At 47.1% G+C, this 18,491-nt stretch overlaps 1 protein-coding gene across 3 annotated transcripts in view; it reads left to right on the top strand.

The window, feature by feature from the left end:
- Positions 1 to 18,491, top strand: part of LOC8024807 (E3 ubiquitin-protein ligase HERC2) — a 219,161-nt gene that overhangs the window by 156,077 nt on the left and 44,593 nt on the right. For all 3 annotated transcript variants that reach the window (XM_042289815.1, XM_040214461.3, XM_042289816.1), the window contains exons 57-63: positions 2,294 to 2,547; positions 5,312 to 5,456; positions 5,693 to 5,918; positions 8,846 to 9,047; positions 9,873 to 10,068; positions 11,025 to 11,207; positions 14,281 to 14,463. In XM_042289815.1, coding sequence (XP_042145749.1) covers positions 2,294 to 2,547; positions 5,312 to 5,456; positions 5,693 to 5,918; positions 8,846 to 9,047; positions 9,873 to 10,068; positions 11,025 to 11,207; positions 14,281 to 14,463 — 1,389 coding nt within the window. The remainder of the gene's footprint in view (positions 1 to 2,293; positions 2,548 to 5,311; positions 5,457 to 5,692; positions 5,919 to 8,845; positions 9,048 to 9,872; positions 10,069 to 11,024; positions 11,208 to 14,280; positions 14,464 to 18,491) is intronic.

An 18,491-nucleotide genomic window follows, 5' to 3' on the forward strand; every position in this document is an offset into this window, starting at 1 on the left:
CGAAATAGCTGTTTAGTAAAGAAAGAAAGTCATGTACAATGTACCGTCTTCCCAATTCATTTTCTGTCCAAGATACTAGGTCTGTTCGATTCGCCTGAACTGGCTGAACTAGTTCAGCAGTGCAGGAACTGGTGCATTCGATTCAACCGGAAGTTGCCCGGCCGCTGCACTGGCGCGTTCGATTCATCCCAGTTCTGAACGAGTTCAGACCCAGTTCCTCATAATCTTGCACCGGCTCCAGAGTCAGTTCAGCGTCCGTGCAGAAGCAGACGACAAGAGCAGACAGCGATAGCAGACGACACTCCTCGTCCGTCTCCGCTCGCGGTGCCATTTCCCGCTGCTCTTGCTCAAATGTCTGCGATGTTTAACAATAACGCTGATACGGACGTTGCATTTCCTCCCAATTATGATAATAACGTACCCGCGGTGGACGCGGAATTGAGATCATAAGGAATTTGATTGATTATGATATTCTGAAAGCGTTTTAGGCACCTGCTCGTGTAAATTTTGCTCTCTGGGGTAAGTGTTGAAATACTGGATCACGTAAATTGTTTGTTTTTGATGCTATGTGGGGATGCACAGTGTTGATATTCTTCCTTACCGACACGGGAAAGGTATTGGGCTCTTGATAGTCCCCGCCTTCAGTTGCTCTTGGATGCGTACTGACGACTCCAATAGATTGCAGAGGTCTGGGATTTAGTACATTGGCCCTCCCATGCCCTGGACGCCCACTAACGCGCCTGGGAAAAAGGACGCTGAGAACCGGCATTGGCTTGGTAGTTCCATGCAGTTCTTTCTTGAGAATCAGCAAAAACGCTTTAGCTTGACGCCAAAGTTACGGTCGATAACTGTATTGGCCAAAACGCTATCGTCAGGCCTTCGTCTTCGAGGTGACCGCTATCGACCGCGCGCTGCCGCCAGTGATTCCCGACGCAAAATCATCCCGATGCTGCGAACATATCGTAGAAATGCGAGACTCGAGAGACTAGGAATGAATCTACTATTGCTAAATGAATGTGAAGGACACGAACGGTTATGGAAATGAGGGGAACCGAACGGCCGTTAAAAATACAGACAGAAACACATTTCGTGCAGAAAACGTTTTTAGTACACGCGAATCAAAAATAATCACAAAAAAGGTTCCTTTATTATACTTTAAAACTAAGGAAACACGAATTGTCTCATCAGCCCACAAACAAATAAGTATAGCATACAACTTGGCGTTCAGAAACAAGAGCCAACAGATGCAGACGACACCAGCTGCGCTTCCGCTCGGAAAGCCGATCACAGCGCCAGTCCTAGCGCGGTGGCTGCACTGGTTCTGCGCCGCCGCTGCACAACTCCTGCACTCCTCTGAACTCGGACAGAACTAGTTCAGAACTTTCTGGCCAAATCGAACAGACCTACTGTCTAACATGCCGTCTTCCAGCTCTCAGCAGTGCTAAGCCTTGCGCCCGCTTCGAAATTTTCGTTGGCGATAGCGTCGCTGGATTCTCACGTTGTCGTGCAAAAACTGCTGCAAACGCAAGCTGATACCATTAAGATTTCGTGGCGTAACCTCGGGCACGTAAAACACGGTGCAAAAAAGCAGAATAATTGTCACGAGAAGCTAGCGTCGCGTTGCTAAGGCCAGCAGCCATGTTGAGCTTTTTTTTTTTTTCGAAAGGATTGCGATTGGTCCACGGAATTGTGACGTCATGAAAACGATTGGCTGGCGTTTCTCGGCGTAGGATTACATTTTCCTCTGAGAGGCATTTCCGGTTTTTTCTTAGCTTGCAACCGACTATAGTGTGAAGGGTGAGATTGCCCACAACACCAACACAATCCATGGCTCAGTCCGTGAAAGGTTAAACCAGAAGGGGGAACGGCAATTTGGATGCTCGCGGAACCCATGAGACCAGCTTGTGGAACCCAGTTTAAAAACCCCTTCGCTAGATAATTTTTAAAAAAAACTGTATTTCTTATTTTCTTAATGCTCTATTTTTTGGAAAGAAAACCTGACCACTGGGATAGTACATCTCTGGAAAACAGACTCTACCGTCAAAGGGGTCTTATGAGGAGTCGCCCCACGCAATGCTCTCAACCTCAGTCTCTGCAACCGTGCATTCTCTGCAACATCAAGAGAAAAAGAAGCAAAAGAGAATGACCGCGATGCTTGTAGAATATGCAGCGATTCTACATACAGCGGTTTGATTGAAATCAAAATACAGCAGCAAACCTTCTTTTTAGAAATTTAGTTTTTGATCAGATACTTTGTGAGGGGTACGAGTGGTGCAAATTGTCGCCCGTGCAGGTGTCCGCCCTGGCGGGCCACCGGATCGTGCAGGTGGCGTGCGGCAGCCGGGACGCCCAGACGCTGGCGCTCTCCGACGAGGGCCAGGTCTTCTCGTGGGGCGACGGGGACTTTGGCAAGCTGGGGCGCGGGGGCAGCGAGGGCTGCAGCGTGCCCCACAACGTCGAACGTCTCAATGGCCTGGGCGTCTGCCAAGTGGAGTGTGGGGCCCAGTTCTCGCTTGCCCTCACCCGGGCGGGACAAGTCTGGACCTGGTACGGCCGGGGCCCCTGGGCCGCCCTCTTAAGAAAGGACGTAGGCCCCAAAACAAACTTTTTGCAGCGAAGCTGTTATGTGCTAGGATCTGGGAAAACTGTGTCTGCAGATGTTGACAGAAAACTCCCCATTGGTCGTGGCAAAAATGAATATATAAAAATAAAAGGGGGGCAATCAGCGTGGGTCAGCCTTCCCTGGCATAATTAAATAGTGAAGTCCTGATCCTTTGTTATCATCTCTAGGCATCGTCCTCGAGGTTGTCCTAGGCGTCGTCCTAGAAGTCGTTCTCAAGGTCATCTTAGAGGTCGTTCGAGAGGTCGTCCTCATGCGTCGTCCTCGAGTTCATCCCTGAGGTCGTCCTAGACATCATCCTTGAGGTCATCCTAAAAGTTGTCCTTGAGGTCGTCCTAGAAGTCGTCCTTGATGTCGTCCTAGACATCGTCTTCCAGGCATTGTCCTCAAGGCCATCCTAAATGTCGTCCTTGAGGTCGTCCTCGACGTTGTCCTCTAGGCATCGTCCTAGACGTAAAATAACAGCTTCGCTGGTCCTCCATCTTCACGGGAAGTGGAAGGGCTCTATTTCTTTTTATATCAATGAAATTTTCAGGGTATGTTCATAACACTAGCACAAGAGTAACTGCTAAGTTTCATGGTCCTGTGACTGCTAGGACTCGAGTTATGGGGGTTCATCATAATTGTTCATGTGCTTCTATTGTTCCGGGCCTGGAGAATTCGCAAAAAATAGGGGCAGTGTGAAATTTGTTGTCATGATTTCTGGATAGATACCCCAGGGCAAGACAAAGCCATTTTTAATATTATCTTTACAAAAACATTTTGTGCAATATTGAATTTTATGTTTTTTGTCATACCTACATCCATCAAATTTAAGGCGTCAATTTGCTTTTGGTCGGCATGCGTCGCGACCAAAGGCTCTCGTGGATTTCGAGGAATGTTCGCTTGACCAATCGCAGTTTTGCGATTGCGAGAGGACAAACCACCGACCTTGTCGCGACCACGCGGACAATGCTGTTTTCAAAGCCAGCATAAGGAAGAGAAAGAATTCGGCTCCAAAACTAGACCAAGATGGCGGCCTTTGGCCAAAAGGAATGGGAGCGCGGATCGTGTGAGGGTGGGCTTGGTTTTGCATTTTGACAACCATTTGGAAGCTATCGCGGCTTTGTAATTAACCTTTTAACATTACCGTATTTGCACGAATATAACGCGAGTTTTTTTCCGAAATTACGTGCTCCAAAACGCACCTCGCGTTATATTCGGAATCAAGTTCAGCCACGAGGCGCGCGAGTCTGGAGAAAGCCAGAGGAGAAAGTCATCCCTCCGGGTCAATGCAAAAGATCCAATGGAAAAAGAAGTGGGGGTGTGGAGGGGCATTTTCTAGCCATTGGGCCACGTGAAGGGGCGAATAGAAAACATAAAAAAGCATTTCTATCGCTTTTGTGTTTTTACAACGCGCGCACGCTGCACGCGCGCGGGAATGCGGGCACCGGTTAATTCGAGCCAAGCCAAGCCGGGCCAAGTCAAATCAACACAAGCCAAGCCAAGACCACCGACCGCGTTTACGCAATCGTGCAACACGAGGCATTTGTTTACGAAGAGGGACCAGAACAAGAAGTGTGATCGTGTATCGGGTTCAGCAGTCTTTTTTCTGCCAGCGCATTGTTTAGTTTCTGCTCCAGAGTGGTCTGGTGTTTGTGTGTTGGTGCTTCTGCTTCCGCGCCTTGTTTGGATTGTGGGCTGCCGAGGAGTTCCCACGGAAGAAAAAAGAACTACCAGACAAGCAGGTGCGTAGTCGCCAAGTGGATTGTAAACGGAAGGACCTGAGCAGTGAGGATGAGTGCAGTCAAAACATAAACTGATATTTCTTCCATTTCCATTGACTTTTCACTTCTGCTATGCCCCCGAGTGCGAGAAATTGACGCGGCATCGGTTCGCGTTATAATAGTAATAATATTTTTTTTTCTTTTTGGGGGCATCAAAAACTGCCCTCGCGTTATATTCGTGGTCGCGTTATATTCGTGCAAATACGGTATTTTTTATGAAGTAGGGGCTGACAATTAAATCGGAGATAGTTTATAGAACAAACAACCCAAATGTATATATTTTCTAAAAAAGTTTTTTCACCATTTTTCGTTTTTCAATGCATGCGTTCCCCCTTAACCCATTGTAGATCTGGGCTCGACCAACACACAAGTCAAGGTCACGTATTCAATGTTTACCCATAGGTGCATCATTTACATTACCTAATAAATTTCGCGTCTGACATTGCAGGACACCAAGATGTCACGTGACATCGACATCATGTGACTGTAATGTCACATTGGTGTCACATGCAATGCCATATGACATCATGATGCCGCATGACATTGTGAGATTATGATGTCATGGGGCCCTGTGATGTTACATTTGGGTGTCGTGACTGTGACATCGTGTTTGGGTGTCGTAACATCACGTCGTTTTGTGACATGTTTGAGTGTCATGTGACATCACACGACATCAAAATCGCTTCCCTCCCCAAGCCCCCCAAAAAATTGATTTGCCATTAAAAGAAAAATACGACCTAAGCATTTGATGTTTAAAAATGAAGGGTATCAAAAGGGAGTAGAAAAGGTGTAAAAAAGTTGAGTTAAAGAGGAACTGAACTGTATGGTGTGACTAACCACGGGGCATTTTAAAAAGTATCAGGCAAGGAAGTCAGAGGGGTGTTGCCAAGGGGGAGTTTCCAATGAAGGACATCCCTGCACGCAGGGGAAAGGGAGACTACTTCAGGCTGGGCCACGGATCGGATGCGCACGTGCGGAAGCCACAGCTCGTGGAGGGCCTCCAAGGAAAGAAAGTGATTCACGTGTCCGTCGGAGCACTCCACTGTCTGGCCGTGACGGATCAGGGACAGGTGACGAGCTTCTTTATTCTCGGCCCATGCCCCATACTGCAAGGGTTCCCCAACTGAACACGTGAACTCCATGGGCTAAGTTTACTGGGATGCCTCCCTTTCACCGAGGCTCATCTCCCCTCTTCTCTATCGAGGCTGTATCCTACAAACACAAAACCGCTAAGAGCTGACCCCAGAAATGCTTTGCATCGAAAAATGAACTGGACCATTCCGACCGGGGCACACATTCTGCGCAGGTGTACGCCTGGGGAGACAACGACCACGGACAACAGGGCAACGGGAACACGACGGTGAACCGCAAGCCCGCCCTCGTGCACGGCCTGGAGGGCGTCAAAGTCACCAGGGTTGCCTGCGGGTCGTCCCACAGTGTCGCCTGGACCACCTCCGAGACTGCCAGGGTGCAGGGACACGACCCCGTGCTGTTTGCCGTCGCCAAGGACCCCCTCGGAGCGTGCGCCCTCGGTTAGTCCGCCTCCGCCTTTCTTCTCATTTGCTGGGAAAGTCGAGGCGAGCGTGTCGAAGCAATGTGTTGAACGGGTCAATTAGTGTTTGGAAGTTGTGGCGGCTTTGTCCCAAAGGCACTCTAAATGCATTAGCACATCATAGTGTCAGCCGACGACACGTGACCACACTATGGAGTCAGTGTCGCGTGACCATCAGAAAAAAAAGGTTGGCACCCGCATGGTTTTCAATCAGCGCGGTCGTTTTTTTTGGATGGCAGGCCGGTTGCCGGTCTGTATCTAAAACCAGCCGTCAGTTGCCAGTTGTTTTTTTGTTTTTTTTTCAAATATTCATGCGCATCTTTTTATTTACATAGAACAACTTCTTTCTCCGTGCATGGAAGGGGGTGCAAAATTATGAGATTGATGTCACGAAAACTTGGTCACGGAAGGGACGTCACACAAATAACACAGAGGCGCCGACAGATTTGAATCGTCGCACTCCCTGACGGCGCGCCGTTCCTGCTGCTGAGAACCGCGCAGTGCCCACGCGCGCCCTTTTAATCGTTTTTTAGCTTTTAGTATAAGAAACCCCCCGGATTTCTTATACTCTCTGGCCTCCTAATGCACAGTAGGTATGCACAGTAGACCACTTCAGCTCACATTCTCACACTCCTTCACATTCACGCCCTCTTCGAAAGGCCTGACGACCTTGACGTCATCCTAGAGGTCGTCCTAGATGTTGTCCTAGATGTCATCTTTGATGTCGTCCTAGAGGTCGTCTTTGACATTGTCCTAGAGGTCATCCTCAAGGTCGTCTTAGAAGTTCTTAAAGTCATCCTCAGCGTCGTCTTTGAGGTTATCCTAGAGGTCGTCCTAGAGATCACCTTAGAGGTCGCCCTAGACGTCTTTGATGTCGTCCGTATATTCCATGTCACTAGTTGCATGCAGTACAGGCGAAGGCAATGCCAGGGGAGGGGAGAAAGGCAAGCACTAGGAAGGCTGGGGAGGAGGAGAAATTCCTCCTCTTATCTTTAACGTTCCTCGTGCTCTTTTTCTCCCCTCGCCCTTCATTGCCCTCCTCTCTTGTCCCACATTCCTAGTGCTCATCCTTTCTCTCTTTGCCTGGCGTTGCCTTTGCCTGCACTGCACACAACTAGTGACACAGAGTATAGAACGTCGTCCTTGAGGTTGTCCAATAGACGAATGCTATCGCAATTCATAGACAACCAACAATAGTGGTTTCTGCAGCAATTTCTTCTCTGCTGGCTTGCTTGTTCGCTCGCTTCAACGCGATGTGGTCCTGTCTGAATAAAATGGCGATAGGTGCTGCTCTGGCAGCCATGATTTCACAACCTTCGCTCATCTCTCTGCACAGCGGCTGAGCAGCCGAGCTCGCACCTCTGCGGCACGGGCAGTTCACGTGACTCTCAAGCGCGACTCGGCAAAGTGTTACCCTTTCCTGCCTCTCGTTTCTTGTGCCACCCACACATAGTTCTACGGACATTTCTGCAGTATAATACACCTATGCAACAACCTTTTTTTTTCTTTGGGGGAGGGGGGTATAAATCTATTCTAGTCAAAGAAAAAAAACTACCACGAAAAATGCTTGTCAAAGAATTTTTTTATATTTTTTTACACAAAGTACACAGAATTTCGTTGAGGACTCCCAAGTACAGAGGACACATGAGCAAGCTTGCTTGAGAAACGACTGCATCGTTCAAAATGTCCAAGTGGGTGCGGCAGCAAACGGGCAAATGAGAGAGGAAAATGGGAGAAAACAGAAGGCCGGCGCCTGGGAGAGTGCAGGAAACATGCAGCTTCCACACAGAGCTGCCCTGTCTTCCTGATAGCTGTCTGTGCCTTCCGGAAAAGGGGGTGGAATGGTTTTACAACTTTTAACAATTGTTGGCTCCCTGACAAATACGCGTGGTGCTATCGCCCGTCAACGGAGGTGGGTGGCCGCGGCGTTTGCTGTTCCTTTCCTGCTTTTTTGCTTGCTTTCTTTTCAGTCACATACGTCCATGTATGTAAAAAAAGGTTTTAAAAATTATTTCTTGTTTTGTTTTTAACTTTTATCGTTTTTTGTTTTTTTTTTATCTGGCACTTTTTTGGATTTATTGCCTGAACATGAAGATATGCTGAAACATGCACCGGCTGTCTTTGGGAAACATCTGTAGCAAAATTGTAGCCTGTGTGTGTCAAAGTGCAAAATAGAAATGGTTTCCTGAGTGCTTACTCATACCTGCTGCGCAGGATGAGTGGAGCTGTGGGATTTGTTTTTGGCACTTTACTTTTGACTAAATGGTTATTATGCATGCTATTGAGTTCACTGTTGCGTATTCAAGTACTTACATGTGCTATTGTATTATTGTATGTTAATTGAGTTAACTTTGGGAAGCTCGAGTAAAAATAAATTGAATTTCTATATTAACAACCGTCAACACTGTGTTTTTCTTTTTACCAGTTCAATCCCCCCTAACCCCCCCCCCCACCTTCGGCATGGCCGTTTTTTCCTTCGAAGAAAAGTGGCAATTCCTATCAGAAAAGCGTGTGACCATGTGATATAACGTCGTATCCAACGATGTTGCAGTGTCACATGACGTTGCAATGTCACGTGAGCGTCACAAAAGCGTGTGAACACGTGATGTTGCATCAAGTCGCACGATCTTGCAGTGTCGCATGACGATCAGGAAAGTGACCTTACGTCAGGTCACGTGATGTTGCAGTGCCGCGTGACGTCGCGGTGTCACAGGACGCGACGTTACAACGTCACGTCACGGCATCACTGGACGTCGTGGTGTCGTGACGTCATGGAGGCTACATCCCAAGGATGGACACAAAGGCTCTAAGAGCTAGCCCTATAATTGCTGTACAAATAAAGGAATGTCCAGTTTGAGTGGTTGTGTCAGTATTTGCAACCCCTTGTTCCATGATGTTTGTCACAAGGTTCTCCGGATGTTCCGGTGAAAGTGGGCGGGGAGTCCACATCCGAAGATTCCTCGCGGGGTGCCACGTTGGTTGGCCATGCAAAGCGAGGCAAGGCGGGCAGGCCCTCACTGACAAAGATTGTGCTGTCGCTCGAAGGCGTTGAAGCCAAGCAGCAGGCGCTGCACCAGGTGCTGCAGGCTCTTCAGATCGTGCACGCGAGGTGAGAATGCATCTTTCGAGGATTCGAGAGTTTGCAGGTCTGTGTCAGAGTCCCTCAATGTGTTTGTCTTACAAGTGGTGAAGCAAATGGCGGTGCAGCGCTCACTTCTAACCCGTGTCTAACCCATTCGCGCAACAGTAGTTGTCCATATTTCTATGAAACGCAAAAAGGTAATTTTATCAAGAGACCTTAGTTTGGTTTAGTTACTTTCCTTAATAATAAATTTATTAATAAATAAATAATAATTGAATGGTTGGTCAGTTAGTTCTTAGTAAAGCCTGGAGGAATAAAACATTTAAAGAAGTGGACAACAGGGTCTGGATCTCTTGCAACTAGGTGTTGAAGTTGCAAGTCTCTCCCTTGAATGTTTTGTTTCGGATTTCCAACGTGCTCTTCGCTTTCTATTTGTAGCTTTCATACTTCAAGTATATTAAAAAAGTGCACTGAAGGATATGTACTTCAACTAAATTGGTATGTCGGACATGGCATTTAATTTCAAACTAAAGTATGGTTTGTTTCTCTTTTCAACACAATTTTTCATGGTACCTTCACGTCCCTGCCAAGCACTTTTTCAGTTCTTGGCAGCAATGCAAAAATCAGTGCAGCTGACTGCTTAACTCGGCAGAATTACAGCTCAACCTTTGCTCGGAAAAGCGAGGGGGTTGAGAGGGCCAGCCAATTGATTTTGTCGACCCTTTCTACCATTTATGTCTGACCAAATTCGTACTGCTCGTAAGGTGCGTGGTCCTGAAACGTGCCTCAAGTAAACTAAGAGTATGCTCAAGATATCCTTAAAATTTATTTTGTTTTCTCACTTGGCTACAGGGAGATGGTGGTGAGTGCACTGCTGCCTCACACTGGAGTGGCAGGCTTGGCTTGTCGACCTCATTCGACCGAAGCGAGCCAGGGCGACAACATCCTGCTACACCGGCCCGACTCCGGGAGGACTCTGGCCGGTTCCAGCGATCCCCACCTCGCTCCATCTCTGGACAGTCCGCCTCCGGGAAGGAGTCAGGCTCGGGTCGGTTGCTGCTTCGACTTTCCGTTTGTCCAACACAAGCCTGCAAACATTTCATGCCAATGAGCGTGTTGCTGCAGTAAATATAAACCTAAAGCCCCCCCCCTTTCCAAAACTGACCGATCATTCTTTTTTTTAAATAACTTTTATAAAACAGCAGCGTCTCCTCTCGGCCAATGCTGAGAGGAGACGCTGCTGACGTCCCCTGTTATGCTAGCCCGGAGAAGCAAAAACAGACAAGAAGTAGCTATGTTGATGACGTTTAGTTCAATGTTGGCTACGCCAAGACCGTAGCCTTGACTGCGCTGTTGATTGCACCTCAATTGTCCCGCTAGAGTCATACGATTTCGGCAACTTGGCATACTCTAAAGTCTGCCGGACTGTTTAAGAATCAATTAGAACAAGGTCATAATATTTGACATGTAATCTTCCTACCCTGAGATGACCACACGTCAAATATTATGACCTAGTTCTGTCTAGGGAAGACTGAAGAGAACTACATTGTTTGTTTTTTTTAAAAACAAGAATGAAGCGGAGTGGTCCTTTAATGACCAAAATCGTATTTTCTAAGAAGACACCAGAATGCAGCCGTCTAACACCTCTTAATACTAAACTAATTAAATGAATGAGAAAAGGTTTACTAAGACCCTTTGGTGGTCATGTGAATTGCAGGAAGTAAGCAGGTTTGTGGCACCCTGGTCACACGTAGTATTTGCTGGCTTCCGTGATCTCCAACTAACCAAAGGGCATTGAGCATTTTCTCTGCAGATCATTCCACAATTTCTGTTCGAAACCAAAAGCGGGGCCAATACGTCAGCACGACTGTCGAACAAACTCCTACTGCATTCCTAGCTGTCAAGAAACTTTGCCACTGAAACCTTGTTCTGCTTGTTCCTCGACCTGAACCTTGTGTTGTCGTCTTTTTCACTAATTGCCGCTCATCTTTTCACGCGCCAAAGGACGACCGGAGTCGAGGGAAACCCGACCTGCGGGAGGCACCTACACTGACGGAGGAGAACGACCCACGCGTGGCCGAGATGATGTCGTCGGTGCCTTCGCTTCCGAGCTCCGGAAGCCTGTCGTCTCGGATGTCATCTGCGGCTGCCAGCGTCTTTGCAGCCACCTTCTCTTCCTCGGAGCAGGTGGGAACATTGTGCTGTCCGTCAAAATTTTCTTGAGTTGTTTGCACTATAGCCACTTCATAAGCTGCACGTGAAGTGAACAAGGTAACTACGCTTCAGCCACGGACAAATAGAATCATAACGGCCGTACCCTTTATAACGGGCGGTAGCTTGCGTCACTAAGCCTAGAATCCAAAAACAAACAAAAGTATGATTTCTTCCCTTGCCCTTCTAAGCCAGTTTTCCTTCCTTTCATACTTTTTGTAACTATCACCATCGGTGTGGTATATACAGTCGAAGCTCGTTTATTCGACTCTGACGGTTCCTCGAAAATAGATCGAATTATTGAAGAGTCGAATTATTGAATATCGATCAAAAACGAGTAACGACGTACGTCACGAGAAGCGGCGAAAAGCCAACCGCGACGACGGAGTTTTATTTAGAAAAAAACGCCGATATTTTCTGCTGCCGCATTCCCGTCAGACGCTTCGCAAAAACAAATTTCCGCATATCCTCAATGTGCGGCCACATCGTCCCGTCGGTGTCTTCAAACGTTGCGAAGTTCGCAAGTACATCGAGCGCAGCGGATGCTTCGGCAGGAGATGGACGTGGCAGCGGCTCTTCGGCGTCACTCTCGCAGCTGTCGTCCTCCTGACCCTCGGGATGCTGAACCGATGCTATGATTTCGTCGTCAGTCAATTGACCGTACACAAGCACTTCATTATCTATGGCAACGTAATCATCGAAACTAACGTTTTCGGGTAGGGCGAACATTAGAGCACTGCACTCTTCGTCAAAGTTTTCATCTTCAATTGTGGTTGCCGATGTTGTAGCCGATGCAGTTGCCGATGTAGACGTAGTAACCGATGTAGTTGTCGAACTCACGGTATTTCCATCACACGAGAAACCACAGTGACGAAGGCAGTTCGCAATGACCTGGCTTGGCATGTCCGTCCAAGCTTTAACAAGCATATGAATCGCCGCCAACAGAGTGACTTCATAGCGCTTACCCTGGTCCAGACAAAGCAATATTCTTGCTATGAGATGCTTGCGGTACAAGCCTTTCAGGTGTTTGATTATTCCTTGATCCATTGGTTGCAAGAGTGAGGTGGTTGCGGGTGGAAGGAAAATCAGGCGGATCATAGACAGCTCTGGCATTTTTGTGTGTGCACTGCAGTTGTCCGCTACTAACACGACCTTGCGCCCCTTGGACGCGAACTGGCGGTTCAATTTTTGAAGCCAACCTTGAAAGATCGCACGTGTCATCCAGCTTTTTTGTTGAAACGGTAGTCCGTTGGAAGCCGCGGGATGTTCCGAAAGCATCGTGGCATCTTGGATTTCCCGATCACGAAAAGTGGCAGACGTTCCGTGCCTATCATGTTGGCTGCCACGAGCACTGCGTTTTCCCCCAGTGCAAGGATCGCCTTTGAACGTTATCGTTTTGTCGGGGAGAGCTTTGAAAAACAACGCCGTTTCGTCGCAATTGAATATGTCCTCGGGCGCATACTCCGCAAGAATACGTGCGAGCTCCGACGTCTTCCAGTTTTCACACAAATCTTCATCCACATCGGCTCTTTCACCACACACGTGCTTAAAAATAAGAGAGTGCCTCTCCCTGAATCTTGCGAGCCATCCCTCGGAAGCACGGAATCCCTCGATGCCCAAACGTTCGCTGAACTGTTGAGCCTTTGCGCGAATCATGTCTCCAGTCATCGGAAGGTTGTGCGTTCTTCTGTCACCCATTTGTAAACGGCTTCTTCGAGTTCTGGATGGGCTGCACTGCGAAGGCGTTTTCTTGAATTCACAAATTGCTCTTCTTCAAAAGCTTTCACGATTGCTGCTTCATTCCTAATGTAGGTAGCAAGTGTGCTTTTCTTGAGGTCATACTTTTTGGCAATTTCTTTTCTGGACAATTTTCCCTCCCTAACTTCGTTGAGTATGTGAACTTTTGTTTTTAAATCATTCGAAGAGTACTTTCCTCGCTTTTCTTTCGACATTTTCCGGTATGAGCGTTAAACGCCGCGCACTCCAAAGAACAGAAACCAGGAACCGCGTGACAGCGCGGTCCCTCTTCATCGCTCGCTCATTTTTTCTCCAGTCTCCTTCTCCATCCTCCCGACGTTCTTTCTCACTTCATCGCTCACTCATTTCCCTCTCGTTGCTCCCGTCTCCTTCCGCGCGCCTCCCCACGTGATCGGGCCGGTGCGCTCTGACTGGGTCTTATCTCGACTAATCAAATCGGCCCTTTCTCCGGCGCGATGCGCCGGCGAAAGGGCGCCTGTCTGCGCGGGCGCCCTTTCGCGGAGCGCGCGCTGGCTCGAGGCGTCGGGGGCGCCGACGGGCATCGCGCGTCTGTGGAGGTGTCGCAATCAGGCGCGGGCTCGCTGCAACGGCTGTTTGCCAATATGGGTAGGGACGCGTGTTGTGTTCTGAGGCGCCGTTTTAACCTTTGAGCTTATAGTGTTAGCTTAAAAAATATTTCCCGGTTACGAAGATGCTGGCTCCCGGGACGAATTATCGGGTTGGGGATATTTATCAGATCGAAATACCGGGGTTTTCTGCCTATTGAAGCCTGTACATTTCTGACGGTGCTAAACGGAAGGATCGAATTAACGCGATGATCGAAATAACGGGAGTCGACATAACGAGCTTCGACTGTATCACCATATTGGTGCATTGAAACAATGTTATCAGACGTCACCAGCTTTTGCTTGCGTGCCCGACGAAAGATGCAAAAAGTGCTTTTTGCCGGTCCTGCTTGCTAAAACAGCTCACTATAGAGAAAAATGATGCTGTGGTGATCTTCGAATGAACACCATATCTGCTTCTCAAAAGGTTGCGTCGCAGAACCATAACTGAATTGCAAATGGCAGCTGTGCGGCTCTAAGTCCACAAGCCACTGGCATGTAAACAGGTGTAAACCAAGATGGTCGTTCGTTTACGCATGTAAACGAACGACCATTTTGGCGGCATCGGACAGTGTGGGAAGAGAGGGCCGATAATCTGACTGTAGCTTTCTAGCGACTCTAGTTTGTGCTATGAGATCTCAAGACTTTTGTATCACAAGAAATGCTCCCACTTTTTCGTTTCTCAGGTGACGCCGGCAGAGCCCGAAGCCGCAAACTCGTTGCTGGACGAGTTCACCAGCGGGCTGACTGCCGAAGATGCCCGTGCGCTGGTAGACCTGTTGAAGCTGGCGGTGGCAGCTCGTGCCGGCGACGCGGCCAAAGAAGCCATTGCTGATGTGCTCAAGGCAATGGCTCTTGAAAACCCTCAGGTGATTCTTGTTTTGTTACCTCTAAAATGTTTTAACATCTGTTCTAGGGCTGGGGTTCCCGAGAAAAGAAACGTGTTACTCTTGAGCATTTATGCTCGATTGACGCGCAGGTCAAGGTCATACAAGCATTATACCGTAATACCTCATTAACTCGAAGTCATAAAAACGGGAAAAATTCAAGATAAACGAAATTTCGAGATAAGCAAAGTACCAAAATTTTTTTACCTCTGATTGCGCAATGTTCTAAGTAAAACTTCTAACAATTGCGGCAACATCAACTTCTCTGATGAGAGCAACTTTCCTCTCAAGCGTCAATTATTTGCACTGTTTGGACTGCGCCTTCTTCTTGGTCAATCGAGCCACGCGCCAACATCAGAGAATTCACAACCGATGACCGAATTGAACACTTGACCCTCGCTCGCATAGCGCCGCAAAACGACCGAAACACACAAAAAAAAATTTTAAAAAATGGTGGACAAGCAACAAAGAGTAGGGACACTCGAAACGGACGAGATGCCTCTGCGAAACACGAGACTGACGACCACCGACTGGGAAGCGAACGGAAGAATCCAGAAGCAAAGAGAAAACAAGAGACAGAGAGGAACAAAACGCTCGAGGGAAAGGGGGCACGGGACACCAAGCATCTCGGCTTGCGATTAGCTTGTCCAAATAGAAGTCGTAAAAACAAACAAAAAATTGAAAAAGAAAATAAGACAACAAACGTTTTGAGTCTCATCGCACATCCTCTCTGCACTCGCAGTTATCTTTTTGTTTTGTTTTCTTGCGTTTGCACGTTTTCTTCCCTTCTTTTTTTTTCTTTTTTTGCGCATGCGCCTTCTTTTTTTTTTTGCATGCCGCGCATTTTTGGGGGGGGGGGGGCATTTTTAGTTGTTTTTTGTGGGGTTTTTTGCGATTTTCGCTGACGAGATTTCGTGATATCCAAAGTCCGTCCTGAAAACCTTTCGAGATAAGCAAGGGCAAAATGCATTGTGTCTATGGGAGCTCATTTGATGACAAGGAAATTTTACGACTCAACCATTATTTTGAGATAGCCGTGTTTGAGTTAATGAGGTATTACTGTAGTCCCATAGGGGCTATTTCATTTGTACGACTTTGACTTGAGGGTGTCACATGGCATTGTGACACCATGATGTTACGTGACACCGTGCGTCATGTGAAGTCACGACGTAATGGTGATATCATGATGTCGCATGGTGTCATGGTGTCGCAAGATGTCATGATGTTATGTGACACCTTGTTGTCACATCACACCATGACATTGTGATGTTAGAGTTCCATAAAAACACACACAGCTTGTGCCCAGCTCATTCAGAACGCATTTTCTGCAAATTCGTGTGTGGTGGGTATGATCGAGATGTGCTTAAATTTTAAAAACAAAAGCAATTTTTCTTCTTTCTTTTTTTAGGGGCGAAGCTCCTTAGGGTCTAGCCTTGTCCGTCCGGCGTCCGTGCTCACATCGATCTTGCTGGTGCTCGTGCTCGTGAGCTCACGTGCTCACATGCTCATGTAGGGCAAACAATTTAAAAAAAATAAAAAATGTTTGCGCAGTCGACAGGATTCGAACCTGTGCGGGGAGACCCCAATGGATTTCTAGTCCATCGCCTTAACCACTCGGCCACTACCGCAGGACGAGTAGGGGGCTCTGAGATGTGGTAGTAACTCAAGAGCTGGGGATGTCATGGATAAAACGTTGCATGTAGCCGCTCAACTTCTATACAGGAGAGGGCGCTGCGGTCAAATACGTATATAATCGCGTTAAACTTTGCATGCATTGGCTCAACGTTTATAGATGAGAGGGCGCTGCGGTCAAATGCTCAAATGCATATATAACCACGTTCCATACCACACATTCTCTTTCTGACATGGATGAAAACGAATGAAAGGCTCGGCATGCTGCGGCTCAGCGTCTACGCAGACAAGCACCACCAGAGCTTCGCCCCATTCAACATCATTTTCTTTCTTTCTTTTGAGAGAGCGCATTTTAGAGTGCAGCTGTTATGGGGAGACACTACCCAGAAAAAAAAATTTTCTGCAAAAAAAGTTGATTTTGAAAAATGTCATATTTACATCCATCAGCACCTGGAGAGTATTTCCAGAAGGTTTCATTAGTTTACACCACATAGTTAATTTTTTATAAATTATTTTCGGTTCATTGAAGCTAAAGAAAAGCTAGGGGTGTGAACACTTTGAACACATTTTTCTCCGTTCCACATTTTGGCATAAATTTCATTTTAGGAAAACTATCGTTTGTTAACGGGACAAGAGGAAAGACTCGCTTATTGCTTTTCCTAAGTGGAATTTTATGGGCAGTGGAACTATGGAATTGTTTTTGACTTTGTGAATGTCTTTTATAAAAGATGTTAAGATTTTGTGCTTGACCATAAAAGGCAAAAAAATTTATTTAATTTTTCACTGCAATGTTAGAATGAAGTAAATTCCTTTTTGGAAATTTTCTTTTCGCAGCTGCATTTTCTAGGCATTCTGCTGCAGATCTAGAGTGGGAATTTGTTCGGTATTACATTAGTTTCCTAACGATAGTTTTCCAAAACAAAGTCGGTGTGTTCCTGATAAAAATGACTACAAGTTATTTTACAACTCATGTACAGAGCGCGACACTGTTAGCACGAACAAGCGATCGCCGGTTTTTCCAGTTTTTCTCTTTGAAACCAAGGGATGTCATCCAAGTATTATTGATACGGAAAGAGCTCACTTAGTTCTATAATATAAGCGATAAACTTTCGTGCTCGCAAATGCTATTTACAAGTACAATGCGAAAATGCGCCGATGTCGTGTTCGCGCTAACAGTGTCGCGATGTGTACAGTGTTGAAACTTTGCACTGCATTCTGCCTTGCAACTTCCACTATATACTCTAAATTTCATTCATATTAAGCCATAGGTTAAAAACTTAACCCTGTTGGGTAGTGTCCCCCCTTATGCGCCCATTTCCGGCTTGAGCGGCGTCACCGTCGGCGTAAGTCAAACCTTGTTATAACAATGTTGAAGGAGCGGTCGTAATTATTTCGTTATGACCATTAGTTTGTTATTCGCAACTCCAGCAAAACGGACGCCGCCAAGCGGGAAAACCGGGAACCAGCCAGTCCAGGTCGCTCCGCGCCCCTCCGCGTCTTTGGTGGCTTTCGCGGACTGGTGTTGTCGGCGCGGTGGCGAACAGTGTAATTTGACAACGATCCGAAAATTTCTAAAGTTTGCCCGAGTGTTCATTAGTGTGGTGAAGCATCTGTAGATTGTTTCCTTCCATCACGTATTTGAAAGCCCGTTCACTCCACAACACACGGTCGCGTGCTTTCAATTTCTTGGATGGGGAGGAATCACGGGAAAAAGTTTTGATTTCTTGTCTGTCTCGAATCACATTCGAAGTGACGACTACTTGGTAACTGATAAGTGGTTTCCTTGTAAGGATGTAGAAAAGTGGACAGAGGACGACAGACGAGGTGTTTCACTGGAGGGAACACCAATGTTGCAGTCAAGTGAATGGGAAGGTTCGATAGCTGCTTTTCTTGAGTTCGGTTGTGTTCGATTAGCTTCAAGTTTCAGTCACTTACGCCAATCGGTGCGTTGGCTATTCATCTTGGCTGCTTTTCGCCGAAAAAGCTCATCTGGATCACACTGAAGGAGTCGGGCTGATTTTGCCATTACTTGGTTCAGGGAAACCTGCTCGCTGCAAATGAAGAATGCGGAAAAGTGTCTGTTTTCAAAAGGTGGGGGACGAGTCTCGCAAAGTTATAAGCTGTCATGGCATTATGATCTATCGCGCCTCCAATATTTATATTATACCCCCGTCGAAGCCAGCAGCAATATACGTCTACATTGCTCAGGTTGACGGGCCACAAAAAAATACTCATTTTCTCCATTCAGGATACGAAGTTAAGTTCAATGCAGAGAGGTTCTGCGTGAATCTCCCATGAAAACTCTCTTCAGTTTGTTTGCATTCGTCTTCGTGCTACTGGCTAGAACCATTTGGCTAAGTTTAAGTAGTATCTCTCTG

The sequence above is a fragment of the Ixodes scapularis genome, unplaced genomic scaffold (genome assembly GCF_016920785.2).
Source record: "Ixodes scapularis isolate PalLabHiFi unplaced genomic scaffold, ASM1692078v2 PGA_scaffold13__105_contigs__length_92229423, whole genome shotgun sequence".
Classification (NCBI taxonomy): domain Eukaryota; kingdom Metazoa; phylum Arthropoda; class Arachnida; order Ixodida; family Ixodidae; genus Ixodes; species Ixodes scapularis.